Source organism: Orbicella faveolata, unplaced genomic scaffold (assembly GCF_042242905.1).
Source record: "Orbicella faveolata isolate gen_17 unplaced genomic scaffold, um_ofav_v1 contig_15, whole genome shotgun sequence".
NCBI lineage: Eukaryota > Metazoa > Cnidaria > Anthozoa > Scleractinia > Merulinidae > Orbicella > Orbicella faveolata.
Window position 1 is genome coordinate 4,786,962 of NW_028301542.1, and position 18,902 is coordinate 4,805,863.

General features: G+C 38.3%; 2 protein-coding genes across 2 annotated transcripts; one reads left to right on the forward strand and one right to left on the reverse strand.

Annotated features, from left to right (window-relative positions):
- The first annotated feature begins 468 nt into the window (after positions 1-468).
- LOC110063491 (vacuolar protein-sorting-associated protein 25-like) lies at positions 469-6,633 on the forward strand. Its single transcript, XM_020770485.2, has 6 exons — positions 469-567; positions 640-785; positions 896-949; positions 2,681-2,769; positions 3,272-3,347; positions 4,991-6,633. Exons 1-6 carry the CDS (start codon positions 515-517, stop codon positions 5,119-5,121), a joined length of 549 nt encoding a protein of 182 aa, XP_020626144.1. The 5' UTR covers positions 469-514; the 3' UTR covers positions 5,122-6,633.
- LOC110063490 (uncharacterized) lies at positions 5,392-18,889 on the reverse strand. The gene is made up of 17 exons (XM_020770484.2): positions 18,740-18,889; positions 18,513-18,604; positions 17,198-17,385; positions 15,936-16,009; positions 15,143-15,261; positions 14,811-14,875; positions 14,448-14,539; positions 13,930-14,029; positions 13,171-13,233; positions 12,556-12,649; positions 11,735-11,860; positions 11,024-11,153; positions 10,502-10,664; positions 10,132-10,368; positions 8,964-9,093; positions 8,276-8,377; positions 5,392-7,488 (listed from the first exon to the last, which is right to left on the reverse strand). Exons 1-17 carry the CDS (start codon positions 18,760-18,762, stop codon positions 7,187-7,189), a joined length of 2,100 nt encoding a protein of 699 aa, XP_020626143.2. The 5' UTR covers positions 18,763-18,889; the 3' UTR covers positions 5,392-7,186.
- Positions 18,890-18,902: the final 13 nt, after the last annotated feature.

Below are 18,902 nucleotides of genomic sequence, written 5' to 3' on the forward strand. Positions count from 1 at the left end.
ATGTTTAAGCAAGCAACCGGAACGATGATCTTGCTGGTATACGTTGGATCAATAGTGATCTAATCGGCTTTACATATAAAATAAAGAATACAAAAGCAGAAACCGACACAACGTAGGATGATTTTTTGAAGGTGTACTATATTTCGGCTGGTCAAACCAGCCTTCTTCGGGTACAGCCTTCTTCATTGTACCTGAAGAAGGTTGGTTTGGCCAGCCGAAATATAGTACACCTTCAAAAAATCATCCTACGTTGTGTCGGTTTTTGCTTTTGTACTCTTCATCTTAAGAGAGCCTCTCTCTTGATTTAAGAGATTTTCTTATTTTAGGGACCTCTCCCCTTTGTAAGGTCCTTAAAAACGCAAAGCGACACAGAAGCCGATCGATGGATCGATCGCAGATCCCCTTGACAGGTGCATTATTCCTCACTTTCTCTTGCCCAAGGACATTACAGTCAATTTACATGAGGTATGAGGTAGTATTGTGACAACTGCTTGGTAGCCCGGCCAAATCTAAGATGGCGAACAGTTTTGAGTGGCCCTGGCAATATAACTTTCCTCCATTTTTCACGTAAGTGTCTCCATAATTTGGCACAACCCCAGGCTGGTATTAAACGGTATTGACATGACAATTTTTTCACAGGCTTCAACCGAATTTAGACACCAGAAGGAAGCAGATAGAGGGCTGGTGTGATTTAGTACTTGCTTACTACAAACATAACAAAAACTACATTCTCGATGTCACGGAAGCACAGACCAGCGAATTATTTTGCAACAAGAAAATTGATCGTATCCTTGTTACATTAAATAATCGTAGTTTATGCCAGGGACGTTATCAAACCTTCAGCTGTGGAAAAGGTTTGTACAAGTCGAACCATTCCTTGACAAATGTTGATCAGGTAAACTGTCCATAGATGCCATCAATGTTATCTTAGAAGAGCTACAGTCAAAAGGTGAATAGTGCTTAATTTTGAGTTTAATACTTTGTTTTGCACCCCACTCTCCCCACCCTCCACCCCCCCCCCCCAACACCTTTCCCTGGCCACTTCACTCATGGCCAGTTCTTCCTTGGTCTTTTCAGCAGTGGCCAGAGCCTTCTTAGCCTGATTTTCAGACATCCAAGGTTGTTCATGGCCACTTCGCTCCACAAATGACCTCGGATGTCTGAGAATCAGGCTAGATCCTTCTTGTCCCTTCCTTCTAGCTGGAACCTGTTCTCAGGCCAAGATTGCTTTCGGGTTATTTCATTTTACATCCCCACCTACACACCCCGGGGGGGGGGGGGGGACTCCCATATGGAGTGGACGGGGATGCTCGTCGGAAGTTTTGAATTTAACCCCTAAAAGAGACCAATCTGGGCGTGGCCAAAGCTTATGCAGACCCCTAAAAGAGACCAGTTTATAAAACAGACAAATAAAAAGTACAGTGACATTTAATGATGGCGAATTTGTTTATATGAATTGAGTAAATATAAAGAATCAAAATTCTTTCTGTTTTGTTATTTCTTCGTGTGCAACCCTTAACGAGACCTTGACGGCTAAAAATAATGACATTTTGCCCAGAACACCCTAAGCGAGACCAAAATCCGAAATTTACACCCCTAAGCGAGATGACGAGCATCCCCGTCCATTCGATATGGGAGTCCCCCCCCCCCCCCCCCGGGCTACACACCCACCCTGTACCCCTGTTGATGAGGTATGTAAAAATTTATCGGAAGAGAAAAAAGATTTAGGTGTGAATACAGTGCTCCCTATGTGAAAATGCAACATATGAACCGACTTTTATACACACAAACCTTTTGAGGTGAAGTTTACCTTTCAACAAGGATAGAATAAAAGGGGTTATGTTACCACAAATATTAAGTAGATAAAATTTTTGTATTGCTTCCTTTGTTGTCTTACTGATTGTAATCAGGGCCTTGTACACCAAACAGGTAAAGAATCAAGATAGCTACAAACGAGGAAGAGCAAGGGAGATTGTAGCTGACAAACTTGAAAGCTGTGCAGTTGTTTAATTTTTTCTAAAACTTCAAGCTGGAAGAATCATTTTTAGAACTTTCTTGAAGTTTATATTTTGACCAGATGTTGGAGCTGGATTCAACTGGGCAGACCCATACAAAGTTCTCTTGTTTCTGAGAAATTTGTTTGCTAGTATCTTTGACTTGTGTATGGTAACTCTGTCCTACACTTTTATTCCTTGGGGGAGGGGGGAACTCCCATATGAAAATGTTGGGGATGCTCGTTGGAAAATTTGAGTTAAACCCCTAAAAAGGACCAATCTAGGCGTGGCTCAAACTTCATTAGATCCCTAAAAGATACCACAGTGACTTTAAATGGAATAGACTTGACTACCAGCCACTGTTCAAGAAAGGAGCCCAGACAAGTAGACTGGACTCAAGAGACCAGCAGGAAACAAGCTAAAAAACAGAAATAAGAGCAGTTTTTACTATTATTTCTTTGAGTGCACCCTAAAAGATACTTTGACAGCTAAAAATAGTCTGTAGCAGTTTGTCATGAACACCCTTAGTGAGATCAGAATCCTTGATCATACCCCTAAGGGAGATGACAAGCATCCCTGTCATTTTCAAAGGGAAGTCCATGGCTTTTATTAACACCCACAAGGTTACATGTAAATGACTTAAGGTTATACTGTGAGGCTAATAATTTTGGTATTTACAATGTTAGGCAACATTGAATGGGAAGATAAGAAAAAACAGAGATGTTTTGTCATGTGGCGAACGCCAGACGAATGGGCTGCACTGATCTTCAAATGGGTAAAAATATGAGCTTTTATTTTCCCCTGTTTCACATGTTGTATGATTATATATGTATGATGCAGTTAAGTTAAAATCTTTAAATCAAGCTCGGACGAGAACATAGAGCTGGGCCATAAAGGCACGACACAGCACAGTGCAACCTTTGAAAAGGCAGTCATGAACATTTGAACCAAACAGTTATTTTCATCAGTTACAAAAATTTGCCAGCCAGACTAATGTAGTGTTGTCAATTTTGTCTTGGCTTACAAAAACAGTAAGTACAGCAGTGGGAAATTTTCTTTTTTGGCAATGACTTTCAAAACACTTGTGTCATACAGCAAAAACATTTCACACTGAATACAGCTAAGCCTTAAGGTTTAAGCATGTATTTTCCTTGAACATGCGTTATCATGTGATTGGCCTCATCAGAAGTTAACAACCAAATTTTTATCAAATCTACCCAGTCCAAGAACAGGGTCTCCTCTCACGTACAAGTTAATGAGTTTTTTGTTTTGTTTAGGTGCAAGGAAATGGAATGACAGACACTGTGTGTACATTATTTGAGCTAAGAGCTGGAGATGACACTGTAAATGAAGGTGAGGTGTTTTGACCCTTAATTTAACATTGAATTAGTATTATAACACAGTTAAAAGCATAGCAAAGCCATTCTATCAAACTCAGTAGAATATTATATAAGGTGAGAAAAAAGTCTGCATATGAGCTTAGAGGCTCATCAGGCTGACACTTATCTCCAATTTCATTCTGTTACGAGTATCGTTGAAGAGCAGGGTTGTTTCCAGACAGAACTCAGGATCGCCGGTAACAGCAACAAACTAATTTATTTCTCGTAAGATAACTTCATGAATTTACAGCACTAAGCTTCTTCAAATTTGAATCAATCTTCCTTACAGAAGAACCTCTCGCTCTAATATACATGAGGCTTAAAGTTCTAGAAACTTCTATTAGGAGCTAAATTAAGTAGTTTGACACAGTTTCTAATCTGAGTAATTACATAAGGATCAGAATGTTCTGGAATGTTCTTATACAAATTGGTCACGGCTGAATGACTTCCGGTTCTAGATTGTTCTAGAACTAGACTTAGACAATTTTTCTTAACACATTCTGTAGCATAAATCGACAATAGGTATTTCTACTCCCCCTTTATGGGATGTTAGTCCATTGCGGGGATACCCCCAGCATTAAATTTCCCTGTACTCATTTATACATGTACACCTGGGTGGAGAGGGGCCCTGTGAGAATAAAGTGTCTTGCCCAAGAACACAACACAATGTCTTTGGTCAGGGCTTGAACCTGAACCACTCGTTTCGGAGTTGAGAAATTTAACCATGTAATTATGCCTCTCATATAATTATAATTAGACCTGCATCATAATCAAATGATGCACACCCATGGTGCAAGCAATGTTAACTTTTCTTTTTGAGAGAAATTTAATTACACTGAGGGTGTATAAAGTATTAAAGCAATATTATTATTGATTCATACTTTCAGCTGTGTATCATCAAGTTATGAGAGACGTTTGTAGAGCACGAGTCCAGTAGCTAGACTTGCTCTCCCTTGTACCTTGAACAACTCTTCCTCTTTTTTCATGCTCTCCAAACTTCCCATGTGCATCACAAATTAATGATAAACACATAAGCACATGTCAATAGTATTGTTAATTGTCATGACCTGGTATTAAAATTCATCTGTAACACAGCAAACATTTTCCTTATGATCACACTCATCATTGTACATTCCTAGTCACAGTAGAGTTGAATTAGTATCCCATTCAGGTCTAGTATTAGTAATATACTCAAAGTTATTTCATGTTACAGACATTTGAATTACTACGATTATCAGCTGAGTAAGACACGATGGAAGTTCGGTGACGAAGTTTTGGCCTTAAAATTATGGTGTTGTCAAGGGCTATTTACATCATTTCCATTGGTAACCATATCAACGACTGTGCGTCACCTGTCGCATTGCCTACAATTTTGCGCGCTCTGCTGCTAATGACATCGAAGGCCAACAAGTTCCCACTGGAAATGGAGCCAAGTTGCCCATGACAACAACACGATTTTCACGTTTAAAACCTGGTGACCAAACTTTCATTGTACCTTATGCGACTGATAATTGTAGTAGGCACAAGCAGTCACAAGCCATTAGACTCATTGAGACTTTCTCCAAGTCCAAACAAATTGGGGGTAAAATGCTATCTTTTTTTTTTTCATTTCACTAGAATTCTATGGTATAGACATGTGGATGCTAAAGAAAGCCTTGAGTCAACTTGAAGCCAAAGGAAAAGCACAAATGTTCGAGGCTCCTGATGCTTCTGATGAAAGTGGTCTGGGAGTTAAATTTTTTTCTTAGCAAGCCAAGACAGAGACATAATAAAAGTTGTGAGGAAATGGTCTCCCTCTAGACGATAACGGGTGGAGTGAGTTTCCTTACAAGTATTTTCTCCGTACAGTGGCCATTTTTGAGGTCAGAGCCATCTGAATGGTAGCGATTAGGTTGTAGATGTATCCAGGGGGACTTCTTACCCTGTTAGCACCAACTAAACTAGTTTAACTAAAATAGGTTTAGGTTTTTCCTGTTTGTCAATAATATTATGCTTTGTAGTCACTTTGAGAAGACAAATTTCAAACCACCTTGCTAACATACTTTATTCAAACAGGTTTTTACCTTGTTAAGTTGTGGGGTGTGTATGGAATGAACAACTAATTTTCAACCTCGTTTAGCTAAACCACTTTTAAACATGTTTAGCATGTTGCTGTGAATGGGAGATTCGTCAAAGGTATGGAAAGGCTTGCCATAAAACGCTGGTCAAACAATATGAATGAACCCCCTAAAAGAAAGAAATCTGGGCTTGACCCAAGTCATACTTCACCCTTTACAGATAGCGTTATTTTTAAAAAAGAGAAAGAGTTTATTTAATAGTCAACTGTGATTTCAATAGTCTGTTGGCAGCCGGTTTTTTTCTCTAAGAGTCACTAGGACGAGTGTTTAGTTATCACGAATGAAAAAGGGCAGTATGGCGGTGGCTGAGTGGGGAAGAAGGTGGGACAAGGGCAGTATGGCTGAGTAGGGAAGAAGGTTCTTGTGCGTGCCACACCCATGTCTCGTCCCATTCCCCTTTAGCCAAAACGTCTCGCCTCATAACCCCTGCTGAATTTCAAGAGAAAAACAGACTGCCAGCAGTCTATGATTTTAATGACAATAAAGACATTTTCATCTAGTGCCTTTGTCTATGAAGAAATGTTAAAGATTTCAAGCCACATAAATAAGCCATCAACTCAGTACGACAGTTCTTCTTTGTTTTCAAAATTAATGCAGCTCTGAAAGATACCTTGATGGGTAAAAACACTGGCTGGGAGCATTCTGTCCAGAACAACTTAAGTGATGAATATCAAAATTACAATACACCCTTACGGGAGACAACCAGTATTCCTATCTCTTTCACATGGAAAAGCCCCTCCTCTGACGATTTGTACAAAGAAACTGATGAACTGGACTATTAATGATGTACTATCTGACTGCAATGTTTCTATAATGTTATAAACATTTGTACTATTTTTGACCAGAAAGGGATGGAAAATGAAAAGTCAAAAAACAATTGTCACAGTAATTCTTCCACTCCTTAGTGTCTTCAAATTTGAGGAAAAAATATTATTCCAAAATTGTATTTTGCAAAATATTCAAGAACATAACAACACAAGTACTTGAGTAGCTTTCAGCCCAGAATAAAGTTTGGGACTTGTAGATACATGTAGTATTACTAAATGTAACACTTCACTGTGGATTGGTGAAGATTTCACGGAAAATACCTGAGTTGTAAATGTTAATGGAAAAAAACTTGACAATAAAATTGATCAGTTTCAAGATTTTGTTTACTTAGAGGCTCCTGTAGAATGATTCCTGACAGAAAATTGATTTTGACTTTACTGCAGACTAAATTACCAATTGAAAACATTTTGTTACAGTGATCTTCACAAATATATTACCATCCTAATACATTATATGAATATTAATATATTAGTATTAATATATATTGGTTATGCAACCCTTTCGAGTGGTGTACCATGAAATATCCCACTTGTCACTTGTATTTTCTTGGTATACACACTCGCCTACAGGCTTGTGTGTATACCAAGAAAATACAAGTGACAAGTGGGATATTTCATGGTACACCATGAGAGGGTATTGCATAACTATTTTATACAATGACATAGAAAATACGGTGGCTAACACAATCAGTGTGACATACACACGCCACATGATGGGAAGGTTGGATTTGATACCTCGTATATACAACGGCTTTCCTGTATTTTGATTGGCTGTATTTTCTATGGCATGGTATAAATCTTAATATATTATACACATCTTTTTGTCACTTGAAAATGTTCAGACTGTTATTCAGGTGAAGTAACTGTTGTTAGTATTCTTCAACATCGACTCCTGATTTCTGTAAAAAACAACAGAAAAGCATGACAGTGTTCTCCTTTTCAAGGGCATCCACAGGTATCAGAGAAAAGGCAGGTGTAAGAGCACTACTCCTCTCCAAGCTCCTATAAATAAAGTCCTGTGCATGCCAATGGTCCATAATATCTTTGACATAGAATATCTTCATGTACATCACATGAGCGAGTATACAATTGTGGTGTGATGTGCAGCATTGTAACTCTGTAACAAATGTTTCCATGACTTTGTCCAAGTTGCATTCAGTAGGTGTACACTCTGCAGGGAGCAAAAGAGTAATTTGTGAGTACTTATGCTTCCAGCATATGGTCTGAGATTAAGTGTTAGCCTAGGGAGGAAAGGGGACACATGAAGGATTTTAAACGAAAAAAGGATTATACCACAAGATTTCCAGATGGCTTTACAATGTATTGTAAGACCAAAGAATTGGCCTAAAACCTAACATAATGGACTGCCAATCAAGCAGTCTGGGTTTAAGCCCTGAGTGAAGTAATTGCATTGTGTTCTTGGGCAAGACACTTTGCTATCACAGTGTCTCTCTTCACTCAGGTGTTTTGATGAGAACCAGCAAATTTAACACTAGAGACAATGTTGCGATCTGCTAGGAGGTAGTAGAAATATCCCTAGTTTCTTCATGCTACTGAACTGTGAAATAAAGCATGTTATTCCAATTCCAAGATGGTGTAGAGGAAACCACGAATTCTCATGGCTATTGTGTGGTACCATACTTGCACAGAATCAACTGGATAACAAGGTACTTCATGTATTGTAATTATTGACACACATCAATCAATTGGGAAACATGTTTGGGCAAAATAGTTGTTTAATGAAAAGAATTTGAAGCCCCCAAGAGGGAGAGCGGGTTGCAAGACTATATAGGTGAAACAGACCATGAGGGAATGAAATATGAGACTAGAAAGCTGATAATTATTGATACAATCGATTATCTAGTAATTAACTGAGTCTTTTGATCTGAATCACAACTTACATAACTATTACAATGTTCCAGAACCCTTTACATGATTGGCACAGTTGAAAAACTCACCAACTGCAATGTTTACAGCAACACTGTAGTTACTATTTCCTCTGACACCAATGCTTTGTACACCAACAGTGAAATTCTCGCTATGTACAGTTGTCGAGTCATCTGGTACATTGAAGACAACATAATGATAAATTAATTTTACTGACTTCATTATTTAACAACTGCACAACAAGTACAGTACATGTACACAAAACCGCAGTAGAGTGGTAAGTGTACACGATTATACAGGGTACACAGTCTCAATACTGATTCCAAGGGACTAGTTAGAGAGTTTGTTGTAAGCTGTTAGTTGTTGACAACTAAAATGAGTAGGCAGTTATTATATAGTGCTCAATAGTAGGCACTTTCCATTCGAACAAAAATTACAAAAATTTCAAAACAGGGACAAATGGTAAGGAAATTTACTCAAAATTGTTGAATTTCCGAAAAGTGAACCATTCATCTGAAAATTCCACGAGGAAAGTCAAATGGGATGGAAATTCCCATATATACCCTTGAAAGGTTGTCCTCTTTTCTGGAAACTCTGGAAAATGCTGTTCCATTCACCACTGGAAATTTCCAGAACTGAAAACTGGAATTGTTGGTCAAATGGACAGCACCTAGCAGTTTTCTTTACACTGGAGACCAAAGTTATTGATAACTTAATTTTTAGGCAAGAACTTAGTAATCGGCATGGTTTTGAACTTACACTGATGTTGGATCTGGTTTTCCAATGCCACAACATGCCATTCGACCTGGGCGTTCTTGGGCAGCGCAGGCACAATGATGTAAGACATCAACCCCACTGGAGATTGGTCTGACTCTATGCTGTCTCTGCTCTGTTTTCAAACAAATCCAGATAATAGATTTTAAAACAACGCAACTGTTGTGGGCAAAAGTTATTGCCCTATGCATCTATTATGAGATGTAACATGCTAGGCTAAATTGAGTGATATCTAATAGATACATCTTTAAGTGCACTTCTAAAGAACTGTTCTTTAATAACATACAAGCAATCGCAATACAGATAAAGTTTTTTTTAAACAATTGAAACATCAATCAGTACATGTAATGTTAACATTGAAAAGATGAATGTAACTGGTTTAAGTGGCCATAAAAATGGGGTAAAATTTTAAAGGATTATACAGGTTGGTATTTCAGAATGTGGCTGTTGGCTGTATTAATGGGGTGGCCACATAAACAGGGTGTTCTTATACTGTAAGAAAAGGTATAGGTGTTTTGCCGGGACAAAAAAAGTGACCATAATAAGGAGATGACCATTAGATAATTATTATTAACAAGGTAATGGTAAGGCAGGGTTCCACTGTACAGGCAAACCACTAACAAGAGTAGTCCACCAATGGGAGAGTGACTGTATTTGTCCCATCACATTACACATGTATATATGACCCTGATGGAACCTGTGAGCTGATGTGTATGAAGGGTTCTCAACTATCATAAACAGAGGACTGCAACTATGTGGACCCCTTAAATAAATTGCAGTCACTTCTGACATTGCATGTTGGTGATGCTAATCCATAATAATGATTAGCTAGTAGTACGGTACGTGCACAGTTTGTGCAAAGGGTTGCAACTACACAGTCTGAAAACATTACTCCCTCCACTTGCATTGCAGCACTATGTCTGCAGTGTGTCAGGAGTGGTGAATGGTAAATGCGAGACTTTGCAAAAAGGCGAGACTAGCGTTTTTTCTTTGCAAGCCCAAGCATTTTGACTTTTTAAATTGCAAGAACAAAACCTGTGCTTATTGTGATGTGGAAAAAAAATGCAATGTGACTACTTGATTGTTCAGTTATAAAAATAGTAGATCACTAAAGCGTAACTGTTCCTTTGATAAGACAGTTCTCTTGTCTTACCTTAGGATTTGACATTTGGTGCCAAGAAGTTTTTGCAACTGACACATAAGCAGGTGAAGTTAGAAAGCAAAATCCATGAACAATGCTCTTGAGTGACTCGCCTGGATTTAGAGCTGTTATAACTCTCTCCACATGTTGCAAAGACAGAGGAGCTTCCTGTGAGATGCCGCCTTGTATCATTGACATGGTTGGTGGCCACAAACCAATTGAACCAGACACAAATATCGTATCTCCAGCCTGCAGAATAAAACAAACAGTTTTAAGAGTACTGTTACATTCAATTTCAAAAACCTTCAACTGGAGCTATGCTCATTGCTAGGCATTCTGTCATCCTAAATAAGCAAGATCTGCTATAATAGACTCTAGTTACCTTAGTTGCTTGGCTGTAAGGACCAATATTTGCTGGTGCCCAGTGAGAGATGCTTTGAACGTGCATAGCTTCCCTAACTGAAGTGTCAGTGCTTTGAGCAGCATAAACAAGGCAGTCAGCCTGGATGGCAATGTCCTCTGGTAAATTCAGCTGGATGCAAGCTCTATGAAACATAAAACAGTTCTGCTAAAAAAGCTTTCCTATAATATGAGGTCAAAACCACGAACAGACCACAAAAGTGTCCATTAACAAGGTGTCTGTACCACCTTAAAAGATACTTTAAGAGAAGTTAAATTGTCAATGAAAGTAAACCAGAAGAAGTAAGAGATCAAAGTAATCCAAGGCTTCAGGCTTTGGGATGACTGAACGAACCAAAACAATATCTATCACATTGAAACTACCTGGGTATCTTTGCAACAACAAAACAGAAAACAAAAAACACAACCAAAAGAAAGTAAAAATTTATGCAATCCATTTAGTTTTGCACATGCCCTGGGCTTATTCATTTAACAGTATCTTTACCTTGCAGGAGGGTTCACCCTTAGAAATGTTTTATAAACTGCATTGATTTTTGCAAAGTCATCCATGTTCTTCACAAAAAGGTGAACTATCATTCCATCACACAAGTTTGCCCCCAGATTAGTAAGTGTGTCTACAGGGAGAATCAAATGACAACTGATGTTAGTATAGAAAACAGTAGAAACCGATAAATTCAATTAATTTGGTTTTTACATGGAGAGGTGACTGGTCCCAGGGTGCTTAAACTGGCAACCTGGGGCACTTTCTATTTGATGAAAATTCTGGTTTGAATTTCCAGAAATTTCTAGTGACGAATGGAACAGCAATTTCAAAATTTCTAGAAAAGAGGACAAACTTGTGAGGTAAACAGAAATTTCCTTTCCAATTGATTTCCTCCCAGACTTTCTGGAATTTTCAATTGAATGGTTCACTTTTCAGAAATTCAACTATTTCCAGATTTTCTGAAAACTTTCCTGGGAAAGTGCTGTTTCAAAATTTTCAGAACTTTTGGTTAATGAATAGAAAGTGCCTCTGGAGTGAAGGACCATTTTTTGTCACAGTCTCTCTCCTTCAGCGGCCTGCTATGGTTAAGCCCTCTACTGTAATTTCTCAGGTCAAAGCTCAGATGCTGATCCTGGGAGAGGAGACGTGAGTGTGCAAAGGTAGATACCTGTTTTCACTCTCTATGTACTGTACCGTGTGTGGAGGTCTCACCTTGCAAGTGTTGTAAAACATTTCTTGTTACGTCTTCAATTGTTAGCATTTTTCCGTCAACACTGCGATGGCCATAAATTCCAGACACCCAAATATAATTTCCACATCTGCTGTAGAGAATATGATCTGGTTGGAAAAAAAATTAAAATGACTGTATTTTAAACATTTTTATGACCATTATTTTCTTCACTCTGTTATTCTTCACGGCTTGGAAAACACCTATTAGTTTTATTTGAAGTTTAGTTTTTATTATCATTTTTAAAATTGATGTTTCAGAGTTGGCGTGATGTCCTCTGGATGTTGCAGACATAATAGTATTTCGAAAGATTGGATTTACATTTAGAAATAACAAAACAAAAATGGTCAATTCATAAGTATTTCCAGTAGCTGGAAATCAATTGACTACTGTTTAATGACTAAAGAGCTTTAATTAGTTTATTCTCTAGTCAAGTTTGAGTTCAGTGTTGTTACGGTACTTCTCCTGGGTAGGACAGCAAGACAATCTTCATGTACACGTTGGTTGTTGAAGAGGGAGAGATCCCAATGAACCTATGGAGCAAAGCTCAAGAACCAACAACAAAAACCCTATACAGAGAGTTTCCAGGCATAGTTGAACCTGAACCATAATATTTTGTGGTAGGTTAATACTCATGCAACTGCACAATCTATACTTTCCTTATTATGTACTGAAGAACTGAACAAAAAGAGACTGGAAGAAGACAGTGGGAAATGAAGCCTTCATGATTATTTTCAATCTTTTATCGTTGACATCTTACGGTAAGAAACAGATTCCTGAGCTTCATTAATTCTGCGCTTATCACCTTTCTTTTTTTCTTGTGATCTTGTAGGGATCTTGATTCTTTGTTCTTTACACTTGACAGTCCTGTCCTGTTCAGTATTTGTTACATCATCTAGCTTGTTAAAGAACAAATTTAGAATTAATGCAGAACCTTTGTAACAATGTGGAAACACACTATCTTCATGGTTAGTGCACTTGCCAACCGATAATGTGGTCTGGGTTCAAGCCCTCGCAAGGGACACTGTGTTCTCTTCTTGGGTAAGTCAATACCATATAGTGCCTCTCTCCACCCAGGTGTATAAATGGGTACCAGTGAAGTGTGGGGTAACCCTGATTTGGACTAGTTTCCCATCCAGGGGGGAGTAGAAATACTCCTGACCAAGTTGCCTCATGCTACTGAAACCAAAGATAAGCACTTGACTCTTTTGCAGACTTTACTCGTCTTCTGTGTTCTTGTCAAAAGACTTGTGCAGGTGCATTCTCCAGTTGTAAAAATATTTTTCTGCTCTAATTGCTACCTTCAAAGACATGTAATTTTCAAAAAATTAGAAGCCTACTAGCTAATAGTTTGTGAAGAGTACATGTTAAGTTCAATTTTGGGAGTGAATGGGTTAATTCAGAGCTGAAAAATTCTTACCTGTATTTGCAACTTGTCCAAAGATTCTAGACCTGAGGTGTGGTTTTTAAGACACTGACCAGACTGAAAACAAACAAAATTTAACATAGAATTGAGCACCAGGAGAGAGACTTCTGTTAACTCTAGCTATGCCTTTGATTAACTAACAGACAACTTTTAGAACTCAAAGAGATAACCAGTGCTTGATTGTACAACCTTTTCAATAACTTTCCAATTCAAAAGGACAGGATTGTGTGGTTCCAGAAGGCATCCATACCCACTCCAAGTATTGGAAATTCCAAGGGGGGGGGGGGGGGGGGGCGGGTCTTGAGGCTACTGTAAAATGTTTTATAGGAAAGTATGAACCAAAACTGGAATTTCCAGAGGGATGGGTGGGTGGGGGAACCAAGAATCCTCCATATGTATCATTATTATATGGTAGAGTAGTCTTGAGGTAAATCCATGTGTTCTGATTGGTTCTTTCTTGGTCAGGATTTTGCCATATGGACTGTTTCCATGGAAATGGTAAAACACCTAAAGGCCATTGACTTTTTTTATTTTGGAAGCTGGGAAATACAAAAAAAAACAGGCATGGCCTGAGTGCCATATAATAACCTTCTTACTAACCTAGCGTGCTCAAGCCATACTGGCAAATATTAGCCCTCAGTTGTTCTTGTCATTACTGTCACGACCTTGGGTCAATATTCCCCAGCACAACCTTCGGCTCAGTTAGTTAAAGAGGTTAATATTATCTGGAACAACACGGTCATTATTCCATACCTCATTCAATTCCTTCTGTTCCACATGCATTTTCTTAAAGTGGAGAAAACCCACAGGAGCAAAGGCATCATCTGAATGAATGACAACTTCACTTTCATCTCTGGCAATAAAATCACAAAAAACCTTCATTCCTTCAATGACAATATTAAAATATTGACACAATGTGACTTGCAACAGACTGTCTAATACACATAACTTTCAAACTCTTTCTACTAGAGACAGTGGATATTCCTGGTTTTCACTTCAGTGTACTCTTTCATAAAATTCTTACAATTGTAATTTAATTGTAGTACCTTCTGCTTCAGTCTAGTGGTGACTCATTTTTGAGAGCTCCATTCATTGGATGGATTTTTTCAGTTCAAATCTTAAACGTATCTGACAAACTGGAGAACTCCTTTTCACGAAGACTAACAACAACAAATAACTGCAGCTTTTTCTTTCTTTTTTATTCATTCTTGTTTGACAGTATACAGTCCATATATATCACTTGTAAATAATTATACACAAGGATAACTTACATGACTATTCTTTGCTTGAACAGTGGGCAATCCAAAGTAAATGTTTCATATTCACCACCCTCGCCACAAACATTTGAGCCATACTTGTGATTCTAACAGAAAGGATAAGATCCATTTTGTGAGTCAAAACTGAGCCTGAGTCAATTTCGAGACACTTATCATTTCAAATTTGAAAAAACTCTATATTTTTGAAAGTAATAACCTGTATTGAGATTTTAGTGAGATCTTATTTGAAGGGTATTTAACTGGGAAATTTTAGCCTAACAGGTTCTTATATGCAGGTTTTTACTGTATTAATTTTACAATGTTTACCAGGTCAAAACACATTATTTTATGTAATAGTATGATTATTGCTTCTCTCACCAGATTGCACATTAGTGAATAAACTTCTGATATTGACAAGCCCAGATGTCTGTGTGGATTTAAGTCTACAAACAATCATATTTATTCAAAAATCAAAAAATTAATCAAGAAATTAAACCATTTAAAATATAAGTCACTTATGACTATTCTCTATTTTCCAATTCCCCAAAATTCACTCTGTTTGACCCCCAAATTTTTTGCTCAACAGGCATTAAAGGAAGATAACAGAGTTTTTCATTATTTTTTATTACTGAATTTATCCATTTATAATTATTTACTAAGTTATAAAGTGCTTGTCTGAATTTTTTTAAAAAAATAACAGGCCTGCATACCCATTGCAGCTACTTTGATCAAAACAGCTTCAATTCCTGCAGAGATCATTTCACTAAGCAATTCTGATTGGTCACGTCTCCAAAGGTAAGCCAGTGAAGATAATCCCAATCGGGAACACCTTGATATTTAAACAATAAGAACATATCATTAACAAAATTTTGTTGTGCTGTATTTTAAGTGCCTATGCAGGAGTTTCATTTAACATTTCAGCAAGAGGGCAACTGGTTTTCACGGCGGGCAAAACTTTTTGAACTGAACTTCTTTATGGGAAAAACTTTCTTTAAGATGTTTAAACCAGGCAGGTAAAATTGCCCTCACAGCTGGGCAATTTGCCCAGTGCCTGGCCCTTAATAAAACCCCTGCTATGAATATTCGAACAACAATCAACAATGCAAGACCATGCTCTTTGCATATGAAAGTTTTGAATGTCGCAGATATTTTTCTTGGTCCAAGCTTAGTTTTTGCAACTTGATTTGTGGGTAATTCTACACAAGGTTTTGGGTTTGAGAAATTCCAGGATTTTTTTTAACCTTTGACTTTTAAAACCCTCCAACCTAAGGCATTTCTAATTATCTTTTTTGGGTGTAGGTAGTTCTATTCTGGAACTGCAAAACAGTGAGAGTCATAACAATGAGGTCTTAATCGCCTATGTTACAAGCTAGTCACCATGAGGAAAAAATTCAGAATCCTCGACAGGTTGTAAACCAGGGAGGCCATAAGTTCAAATTTTCCTGGGGACTCAGAGTTGTTTTTCATCATGCAGCTACTTAATGGTATTAGATGGTGACTTACACATTTTCCACTCTGACTCTTTGGTAGTCTGATAAAATTGCTCCAACTGACACTGCATCAAATGCAATGTCCTCCTGTAAAATACAGAGGAATGCTATTGGTGATGAGGTAATTTCTACACCCTGCAGGGGGAATACTTACAGCTATATTAGTGACAAGGAGGGGCGAATGAAGCCAAATTGTAAGACCCCAAAAGCTTCTTTTAGCAAGCAGTCGCAAATGACACATCATCATCATCATCATCATCATCATAAGTGAGGGGTCTCAGGTCAAAAACCCATCAAGGTCAGCTACACGACCCAAAAAATTAATAGAAAATTTATCATGATTTGGTGGGAGCAGTGGGAACAGAGCATCACCAAAGCTCTCCATTCCTGTTAGTCCTTTGCAAGCCAAGTGGCTTACTCCCAGTTCAGGTTTAGAGCCTGATGTCTGCCTCTGCAGTCCTCTCCAGGTGGATTTCACACATATAATACAGTCGAACCTGTATTAAGCGGTCACCCTCTATTAAGCGGTCAGTTGTCAAAGTCCCTAAAATTACTTCCCTTAATTACTGTAATTTTGACCTCTATTAAGCGATCACCTCCATTAAGTGGTCGCGGCCACCCTCTACTAAGTCCTGACGAGCCCTTTCTATTGTCTTGACATGTATTAAACGTTCACTTTGTAAAAGGAAACCACTCAAATACTAGTTCATGCACTTACAAATAGCACACTAGGTAATTGATTTCCTTGTTTATTTTCACAAATCATTAAATTGCCGGATATTAATGTTTCTGCCTTGAGGTCAAAAGTCCTGTCAGTATTGCAGATCGAATTCTTCTTTCATTAATGTCGGTCTAAGCCACTAACACAAGAATTCATCCCCTTGAAGATGATATTCACATGGCACTTCTAGACCATAGCCACCTCCTCCGTTTACACACTTCCCTTCTGTCATTAGCTGTGATATAAAATGGCATTTTCACTGTTCTGAACTGTATTTTGTACAACCTGTATTAAGCGGTCAGCCTGTATTAAGTGGTCACTTAGCCATTCCCCGAGGGGTGATCACTTAATACAGGTTCGACTGTAACATTATCCCAAAAAAGTGATCAGGTCATGCAAAATATTTTCCAAAGCCCACGACCAAATTATATTTGAGTGGTAAGAGACATTGTGTGAGTTAAAACTCTTGCTCAAGAACACAACTTGACAATGAGTAAGACTGTGTAGCACCATCTCTTGTTAAGGAACAGAAAGTACATGATTGTACAGTGTACCTTGATATTCTTTAGAAGCTTGTATAAGTCTTCAACTTCATCTTGGTCATTTTCTTTATAAACTTTTCCTTGATCTACTGAGGAGCCCTGGATTACTCCTCGATACAAAGGCAGGTCCATGGCTTGTGCATAAAGGTCAATGGCATTATGGCCTACTGTCTGGTACATGTAGCTGTCAAGCTCGTTAACTGTCATTTAGAAAAATTGAACCAACTCAGTGGATTTTTAATTATCTGAACCTTGATTTTCCTGACTTTCTCTATACTCTACTTCTCTGGATCATCTGTATTAAAAGCATCTGCAGTGAAGTGTTGATTGACACCTGGATAGATAAACTCGATCGATACCCATGATCGACCCTCCATCGACGCTCCATTGATACTCCATTGACACCTCAGTTGACACTCAATCGATGCTTGATCAACATCTCGGTAAGCAGTCAGTCATGAGTCAACTTCTTTTGGAATGACACATGTGAGTTGGTTGACACTCAGCCCACTATTGGCTGACTGTTGATTGAGTGTCGATCAATGTCAATCGGGATGTTGATAAAATGTGAACAAGTATCCACTGGAATGTTGATTGAGTGTTTATTAAATATCGATCGAGAAGTCAATCATGGGTTGATCGAGGGCATCGATTGACACTTGACTGCAGATGTCTTTAGTACACATGATCCAATACTCGTACCCATGCTATGGAAGGTCATTAGAAATTCCACAAGGATGGGGGTCTCAAAAGCTGAAATTCTTAAAAGGATTTATGAAGCTGAACTGGAATATCCAGGAGGGGGGTACAAAGTAAAGCGTTTGATATTTATAAAAGAGAATGGCCAGGAATTTCAGCAAAAGGACGACAATAATATTACTGGGTTTTGCAGGTGGGCAAAAGTTTTTGAGTTGAACTTCTTTATAAGAAAAACTTTCTTATACATGGTCAAACCAGGTGGGCAAAATCATCCTCAATTTCCAGGGTGCCTGGCCTTGAATGAAACTCCTGAATGGCCATATAAGACTTAATTCCTCTGTCCTCAAAGCTTTTTAACCTTAATTCATTAATTAAATAAACTGATTGCAGCTCAAAACTTCTCTTAACCTTTAACAGTGGGGTAGGGTTGGGGAGGAGGACGGGGGGTACAAGTAGAAGCGACCACAGTTACATAATTATCCACGGTCTGGCTAATCCATACCTTCAGTCAAGTTGTAAAATTATCCATTTAACGCTTAGATTTCGGAAAATTGATGTCTATGGTTTTGACGGTTCTACAAAAACATGTAAGCTTAACTTAATAATCAAGGTTCTCATTCCGGCATACCTCCATCTCTTGGCTTAAGATTTGCCAACGCCACAATTTTGTGACCTTGTTGTACACACTGCATCATGTTGTAACAACTATCCTTTCCCCCACTAACAAAACGCATAAACAACACAATCGAAACATCAGTTTAGTGCAATACGTGTGATTTCCGACATGCATGAATCCGCGATCTGCCACCAACATGAGATCTATTTGTGCCTGCTTGAAATAAATTGTATGATCACCTGATTAAAGCGACAACCCTCATTTCTGTAGAGAAAAGAACCTGTGAACAGGTTGCCGTTCTTAGAAATGGCTATATCTTTTCAAAAAGAACGCTCAGTTGGGCCGCCATGTTGCAGACCTTGATAGTACAGGCCAGCGGCTGTTCACATGGCTATATGCGTG

Bases quoted from the DNA above. Each gene is read 5' to 3' on its own strand.
- LOC110063491 (XM_020770485.2), top strand. From the start codon at position 515: ATGGCGAACAGTTTTGAGTGGCCCTGGCAATATAACTTTCCTCCATTT. The intron at 568-639 runs GTAAGTGTCTCC...ATTTTTTCACAG, and splicing joins AACTTTCCTCCATTTTTCAC to GCTTCAACCGAATTTAGACA. The intron at 2,770-3,271 runs GTAAAAATATGA...TGTTTTGTTTAG, and splicing joins CTGCACTGATCTTCAAATGG to GTGCAAGGAAATGGAATGAC.
- LOC110063490 (XM_020770484.2), bottom strand. From the start codon at position 18,762: ATGAGGGTTGTCGCTTTAATCAG. The intron at 15,262-15,935 runs GTAAGTCACCAT...TTAAATATCAAG, and splicing joins AGAGTCAGAGTGGAAAATGT to GTGTTCCCGATTGGGATTAT. The intron at 7,489-8,275 runs GTGAGTTTTTCA...TGCTCCCTGCAG, and splicing joins TGCTGTAAACATTGCAGTTG to AGTGTACACCTACTGAATGC.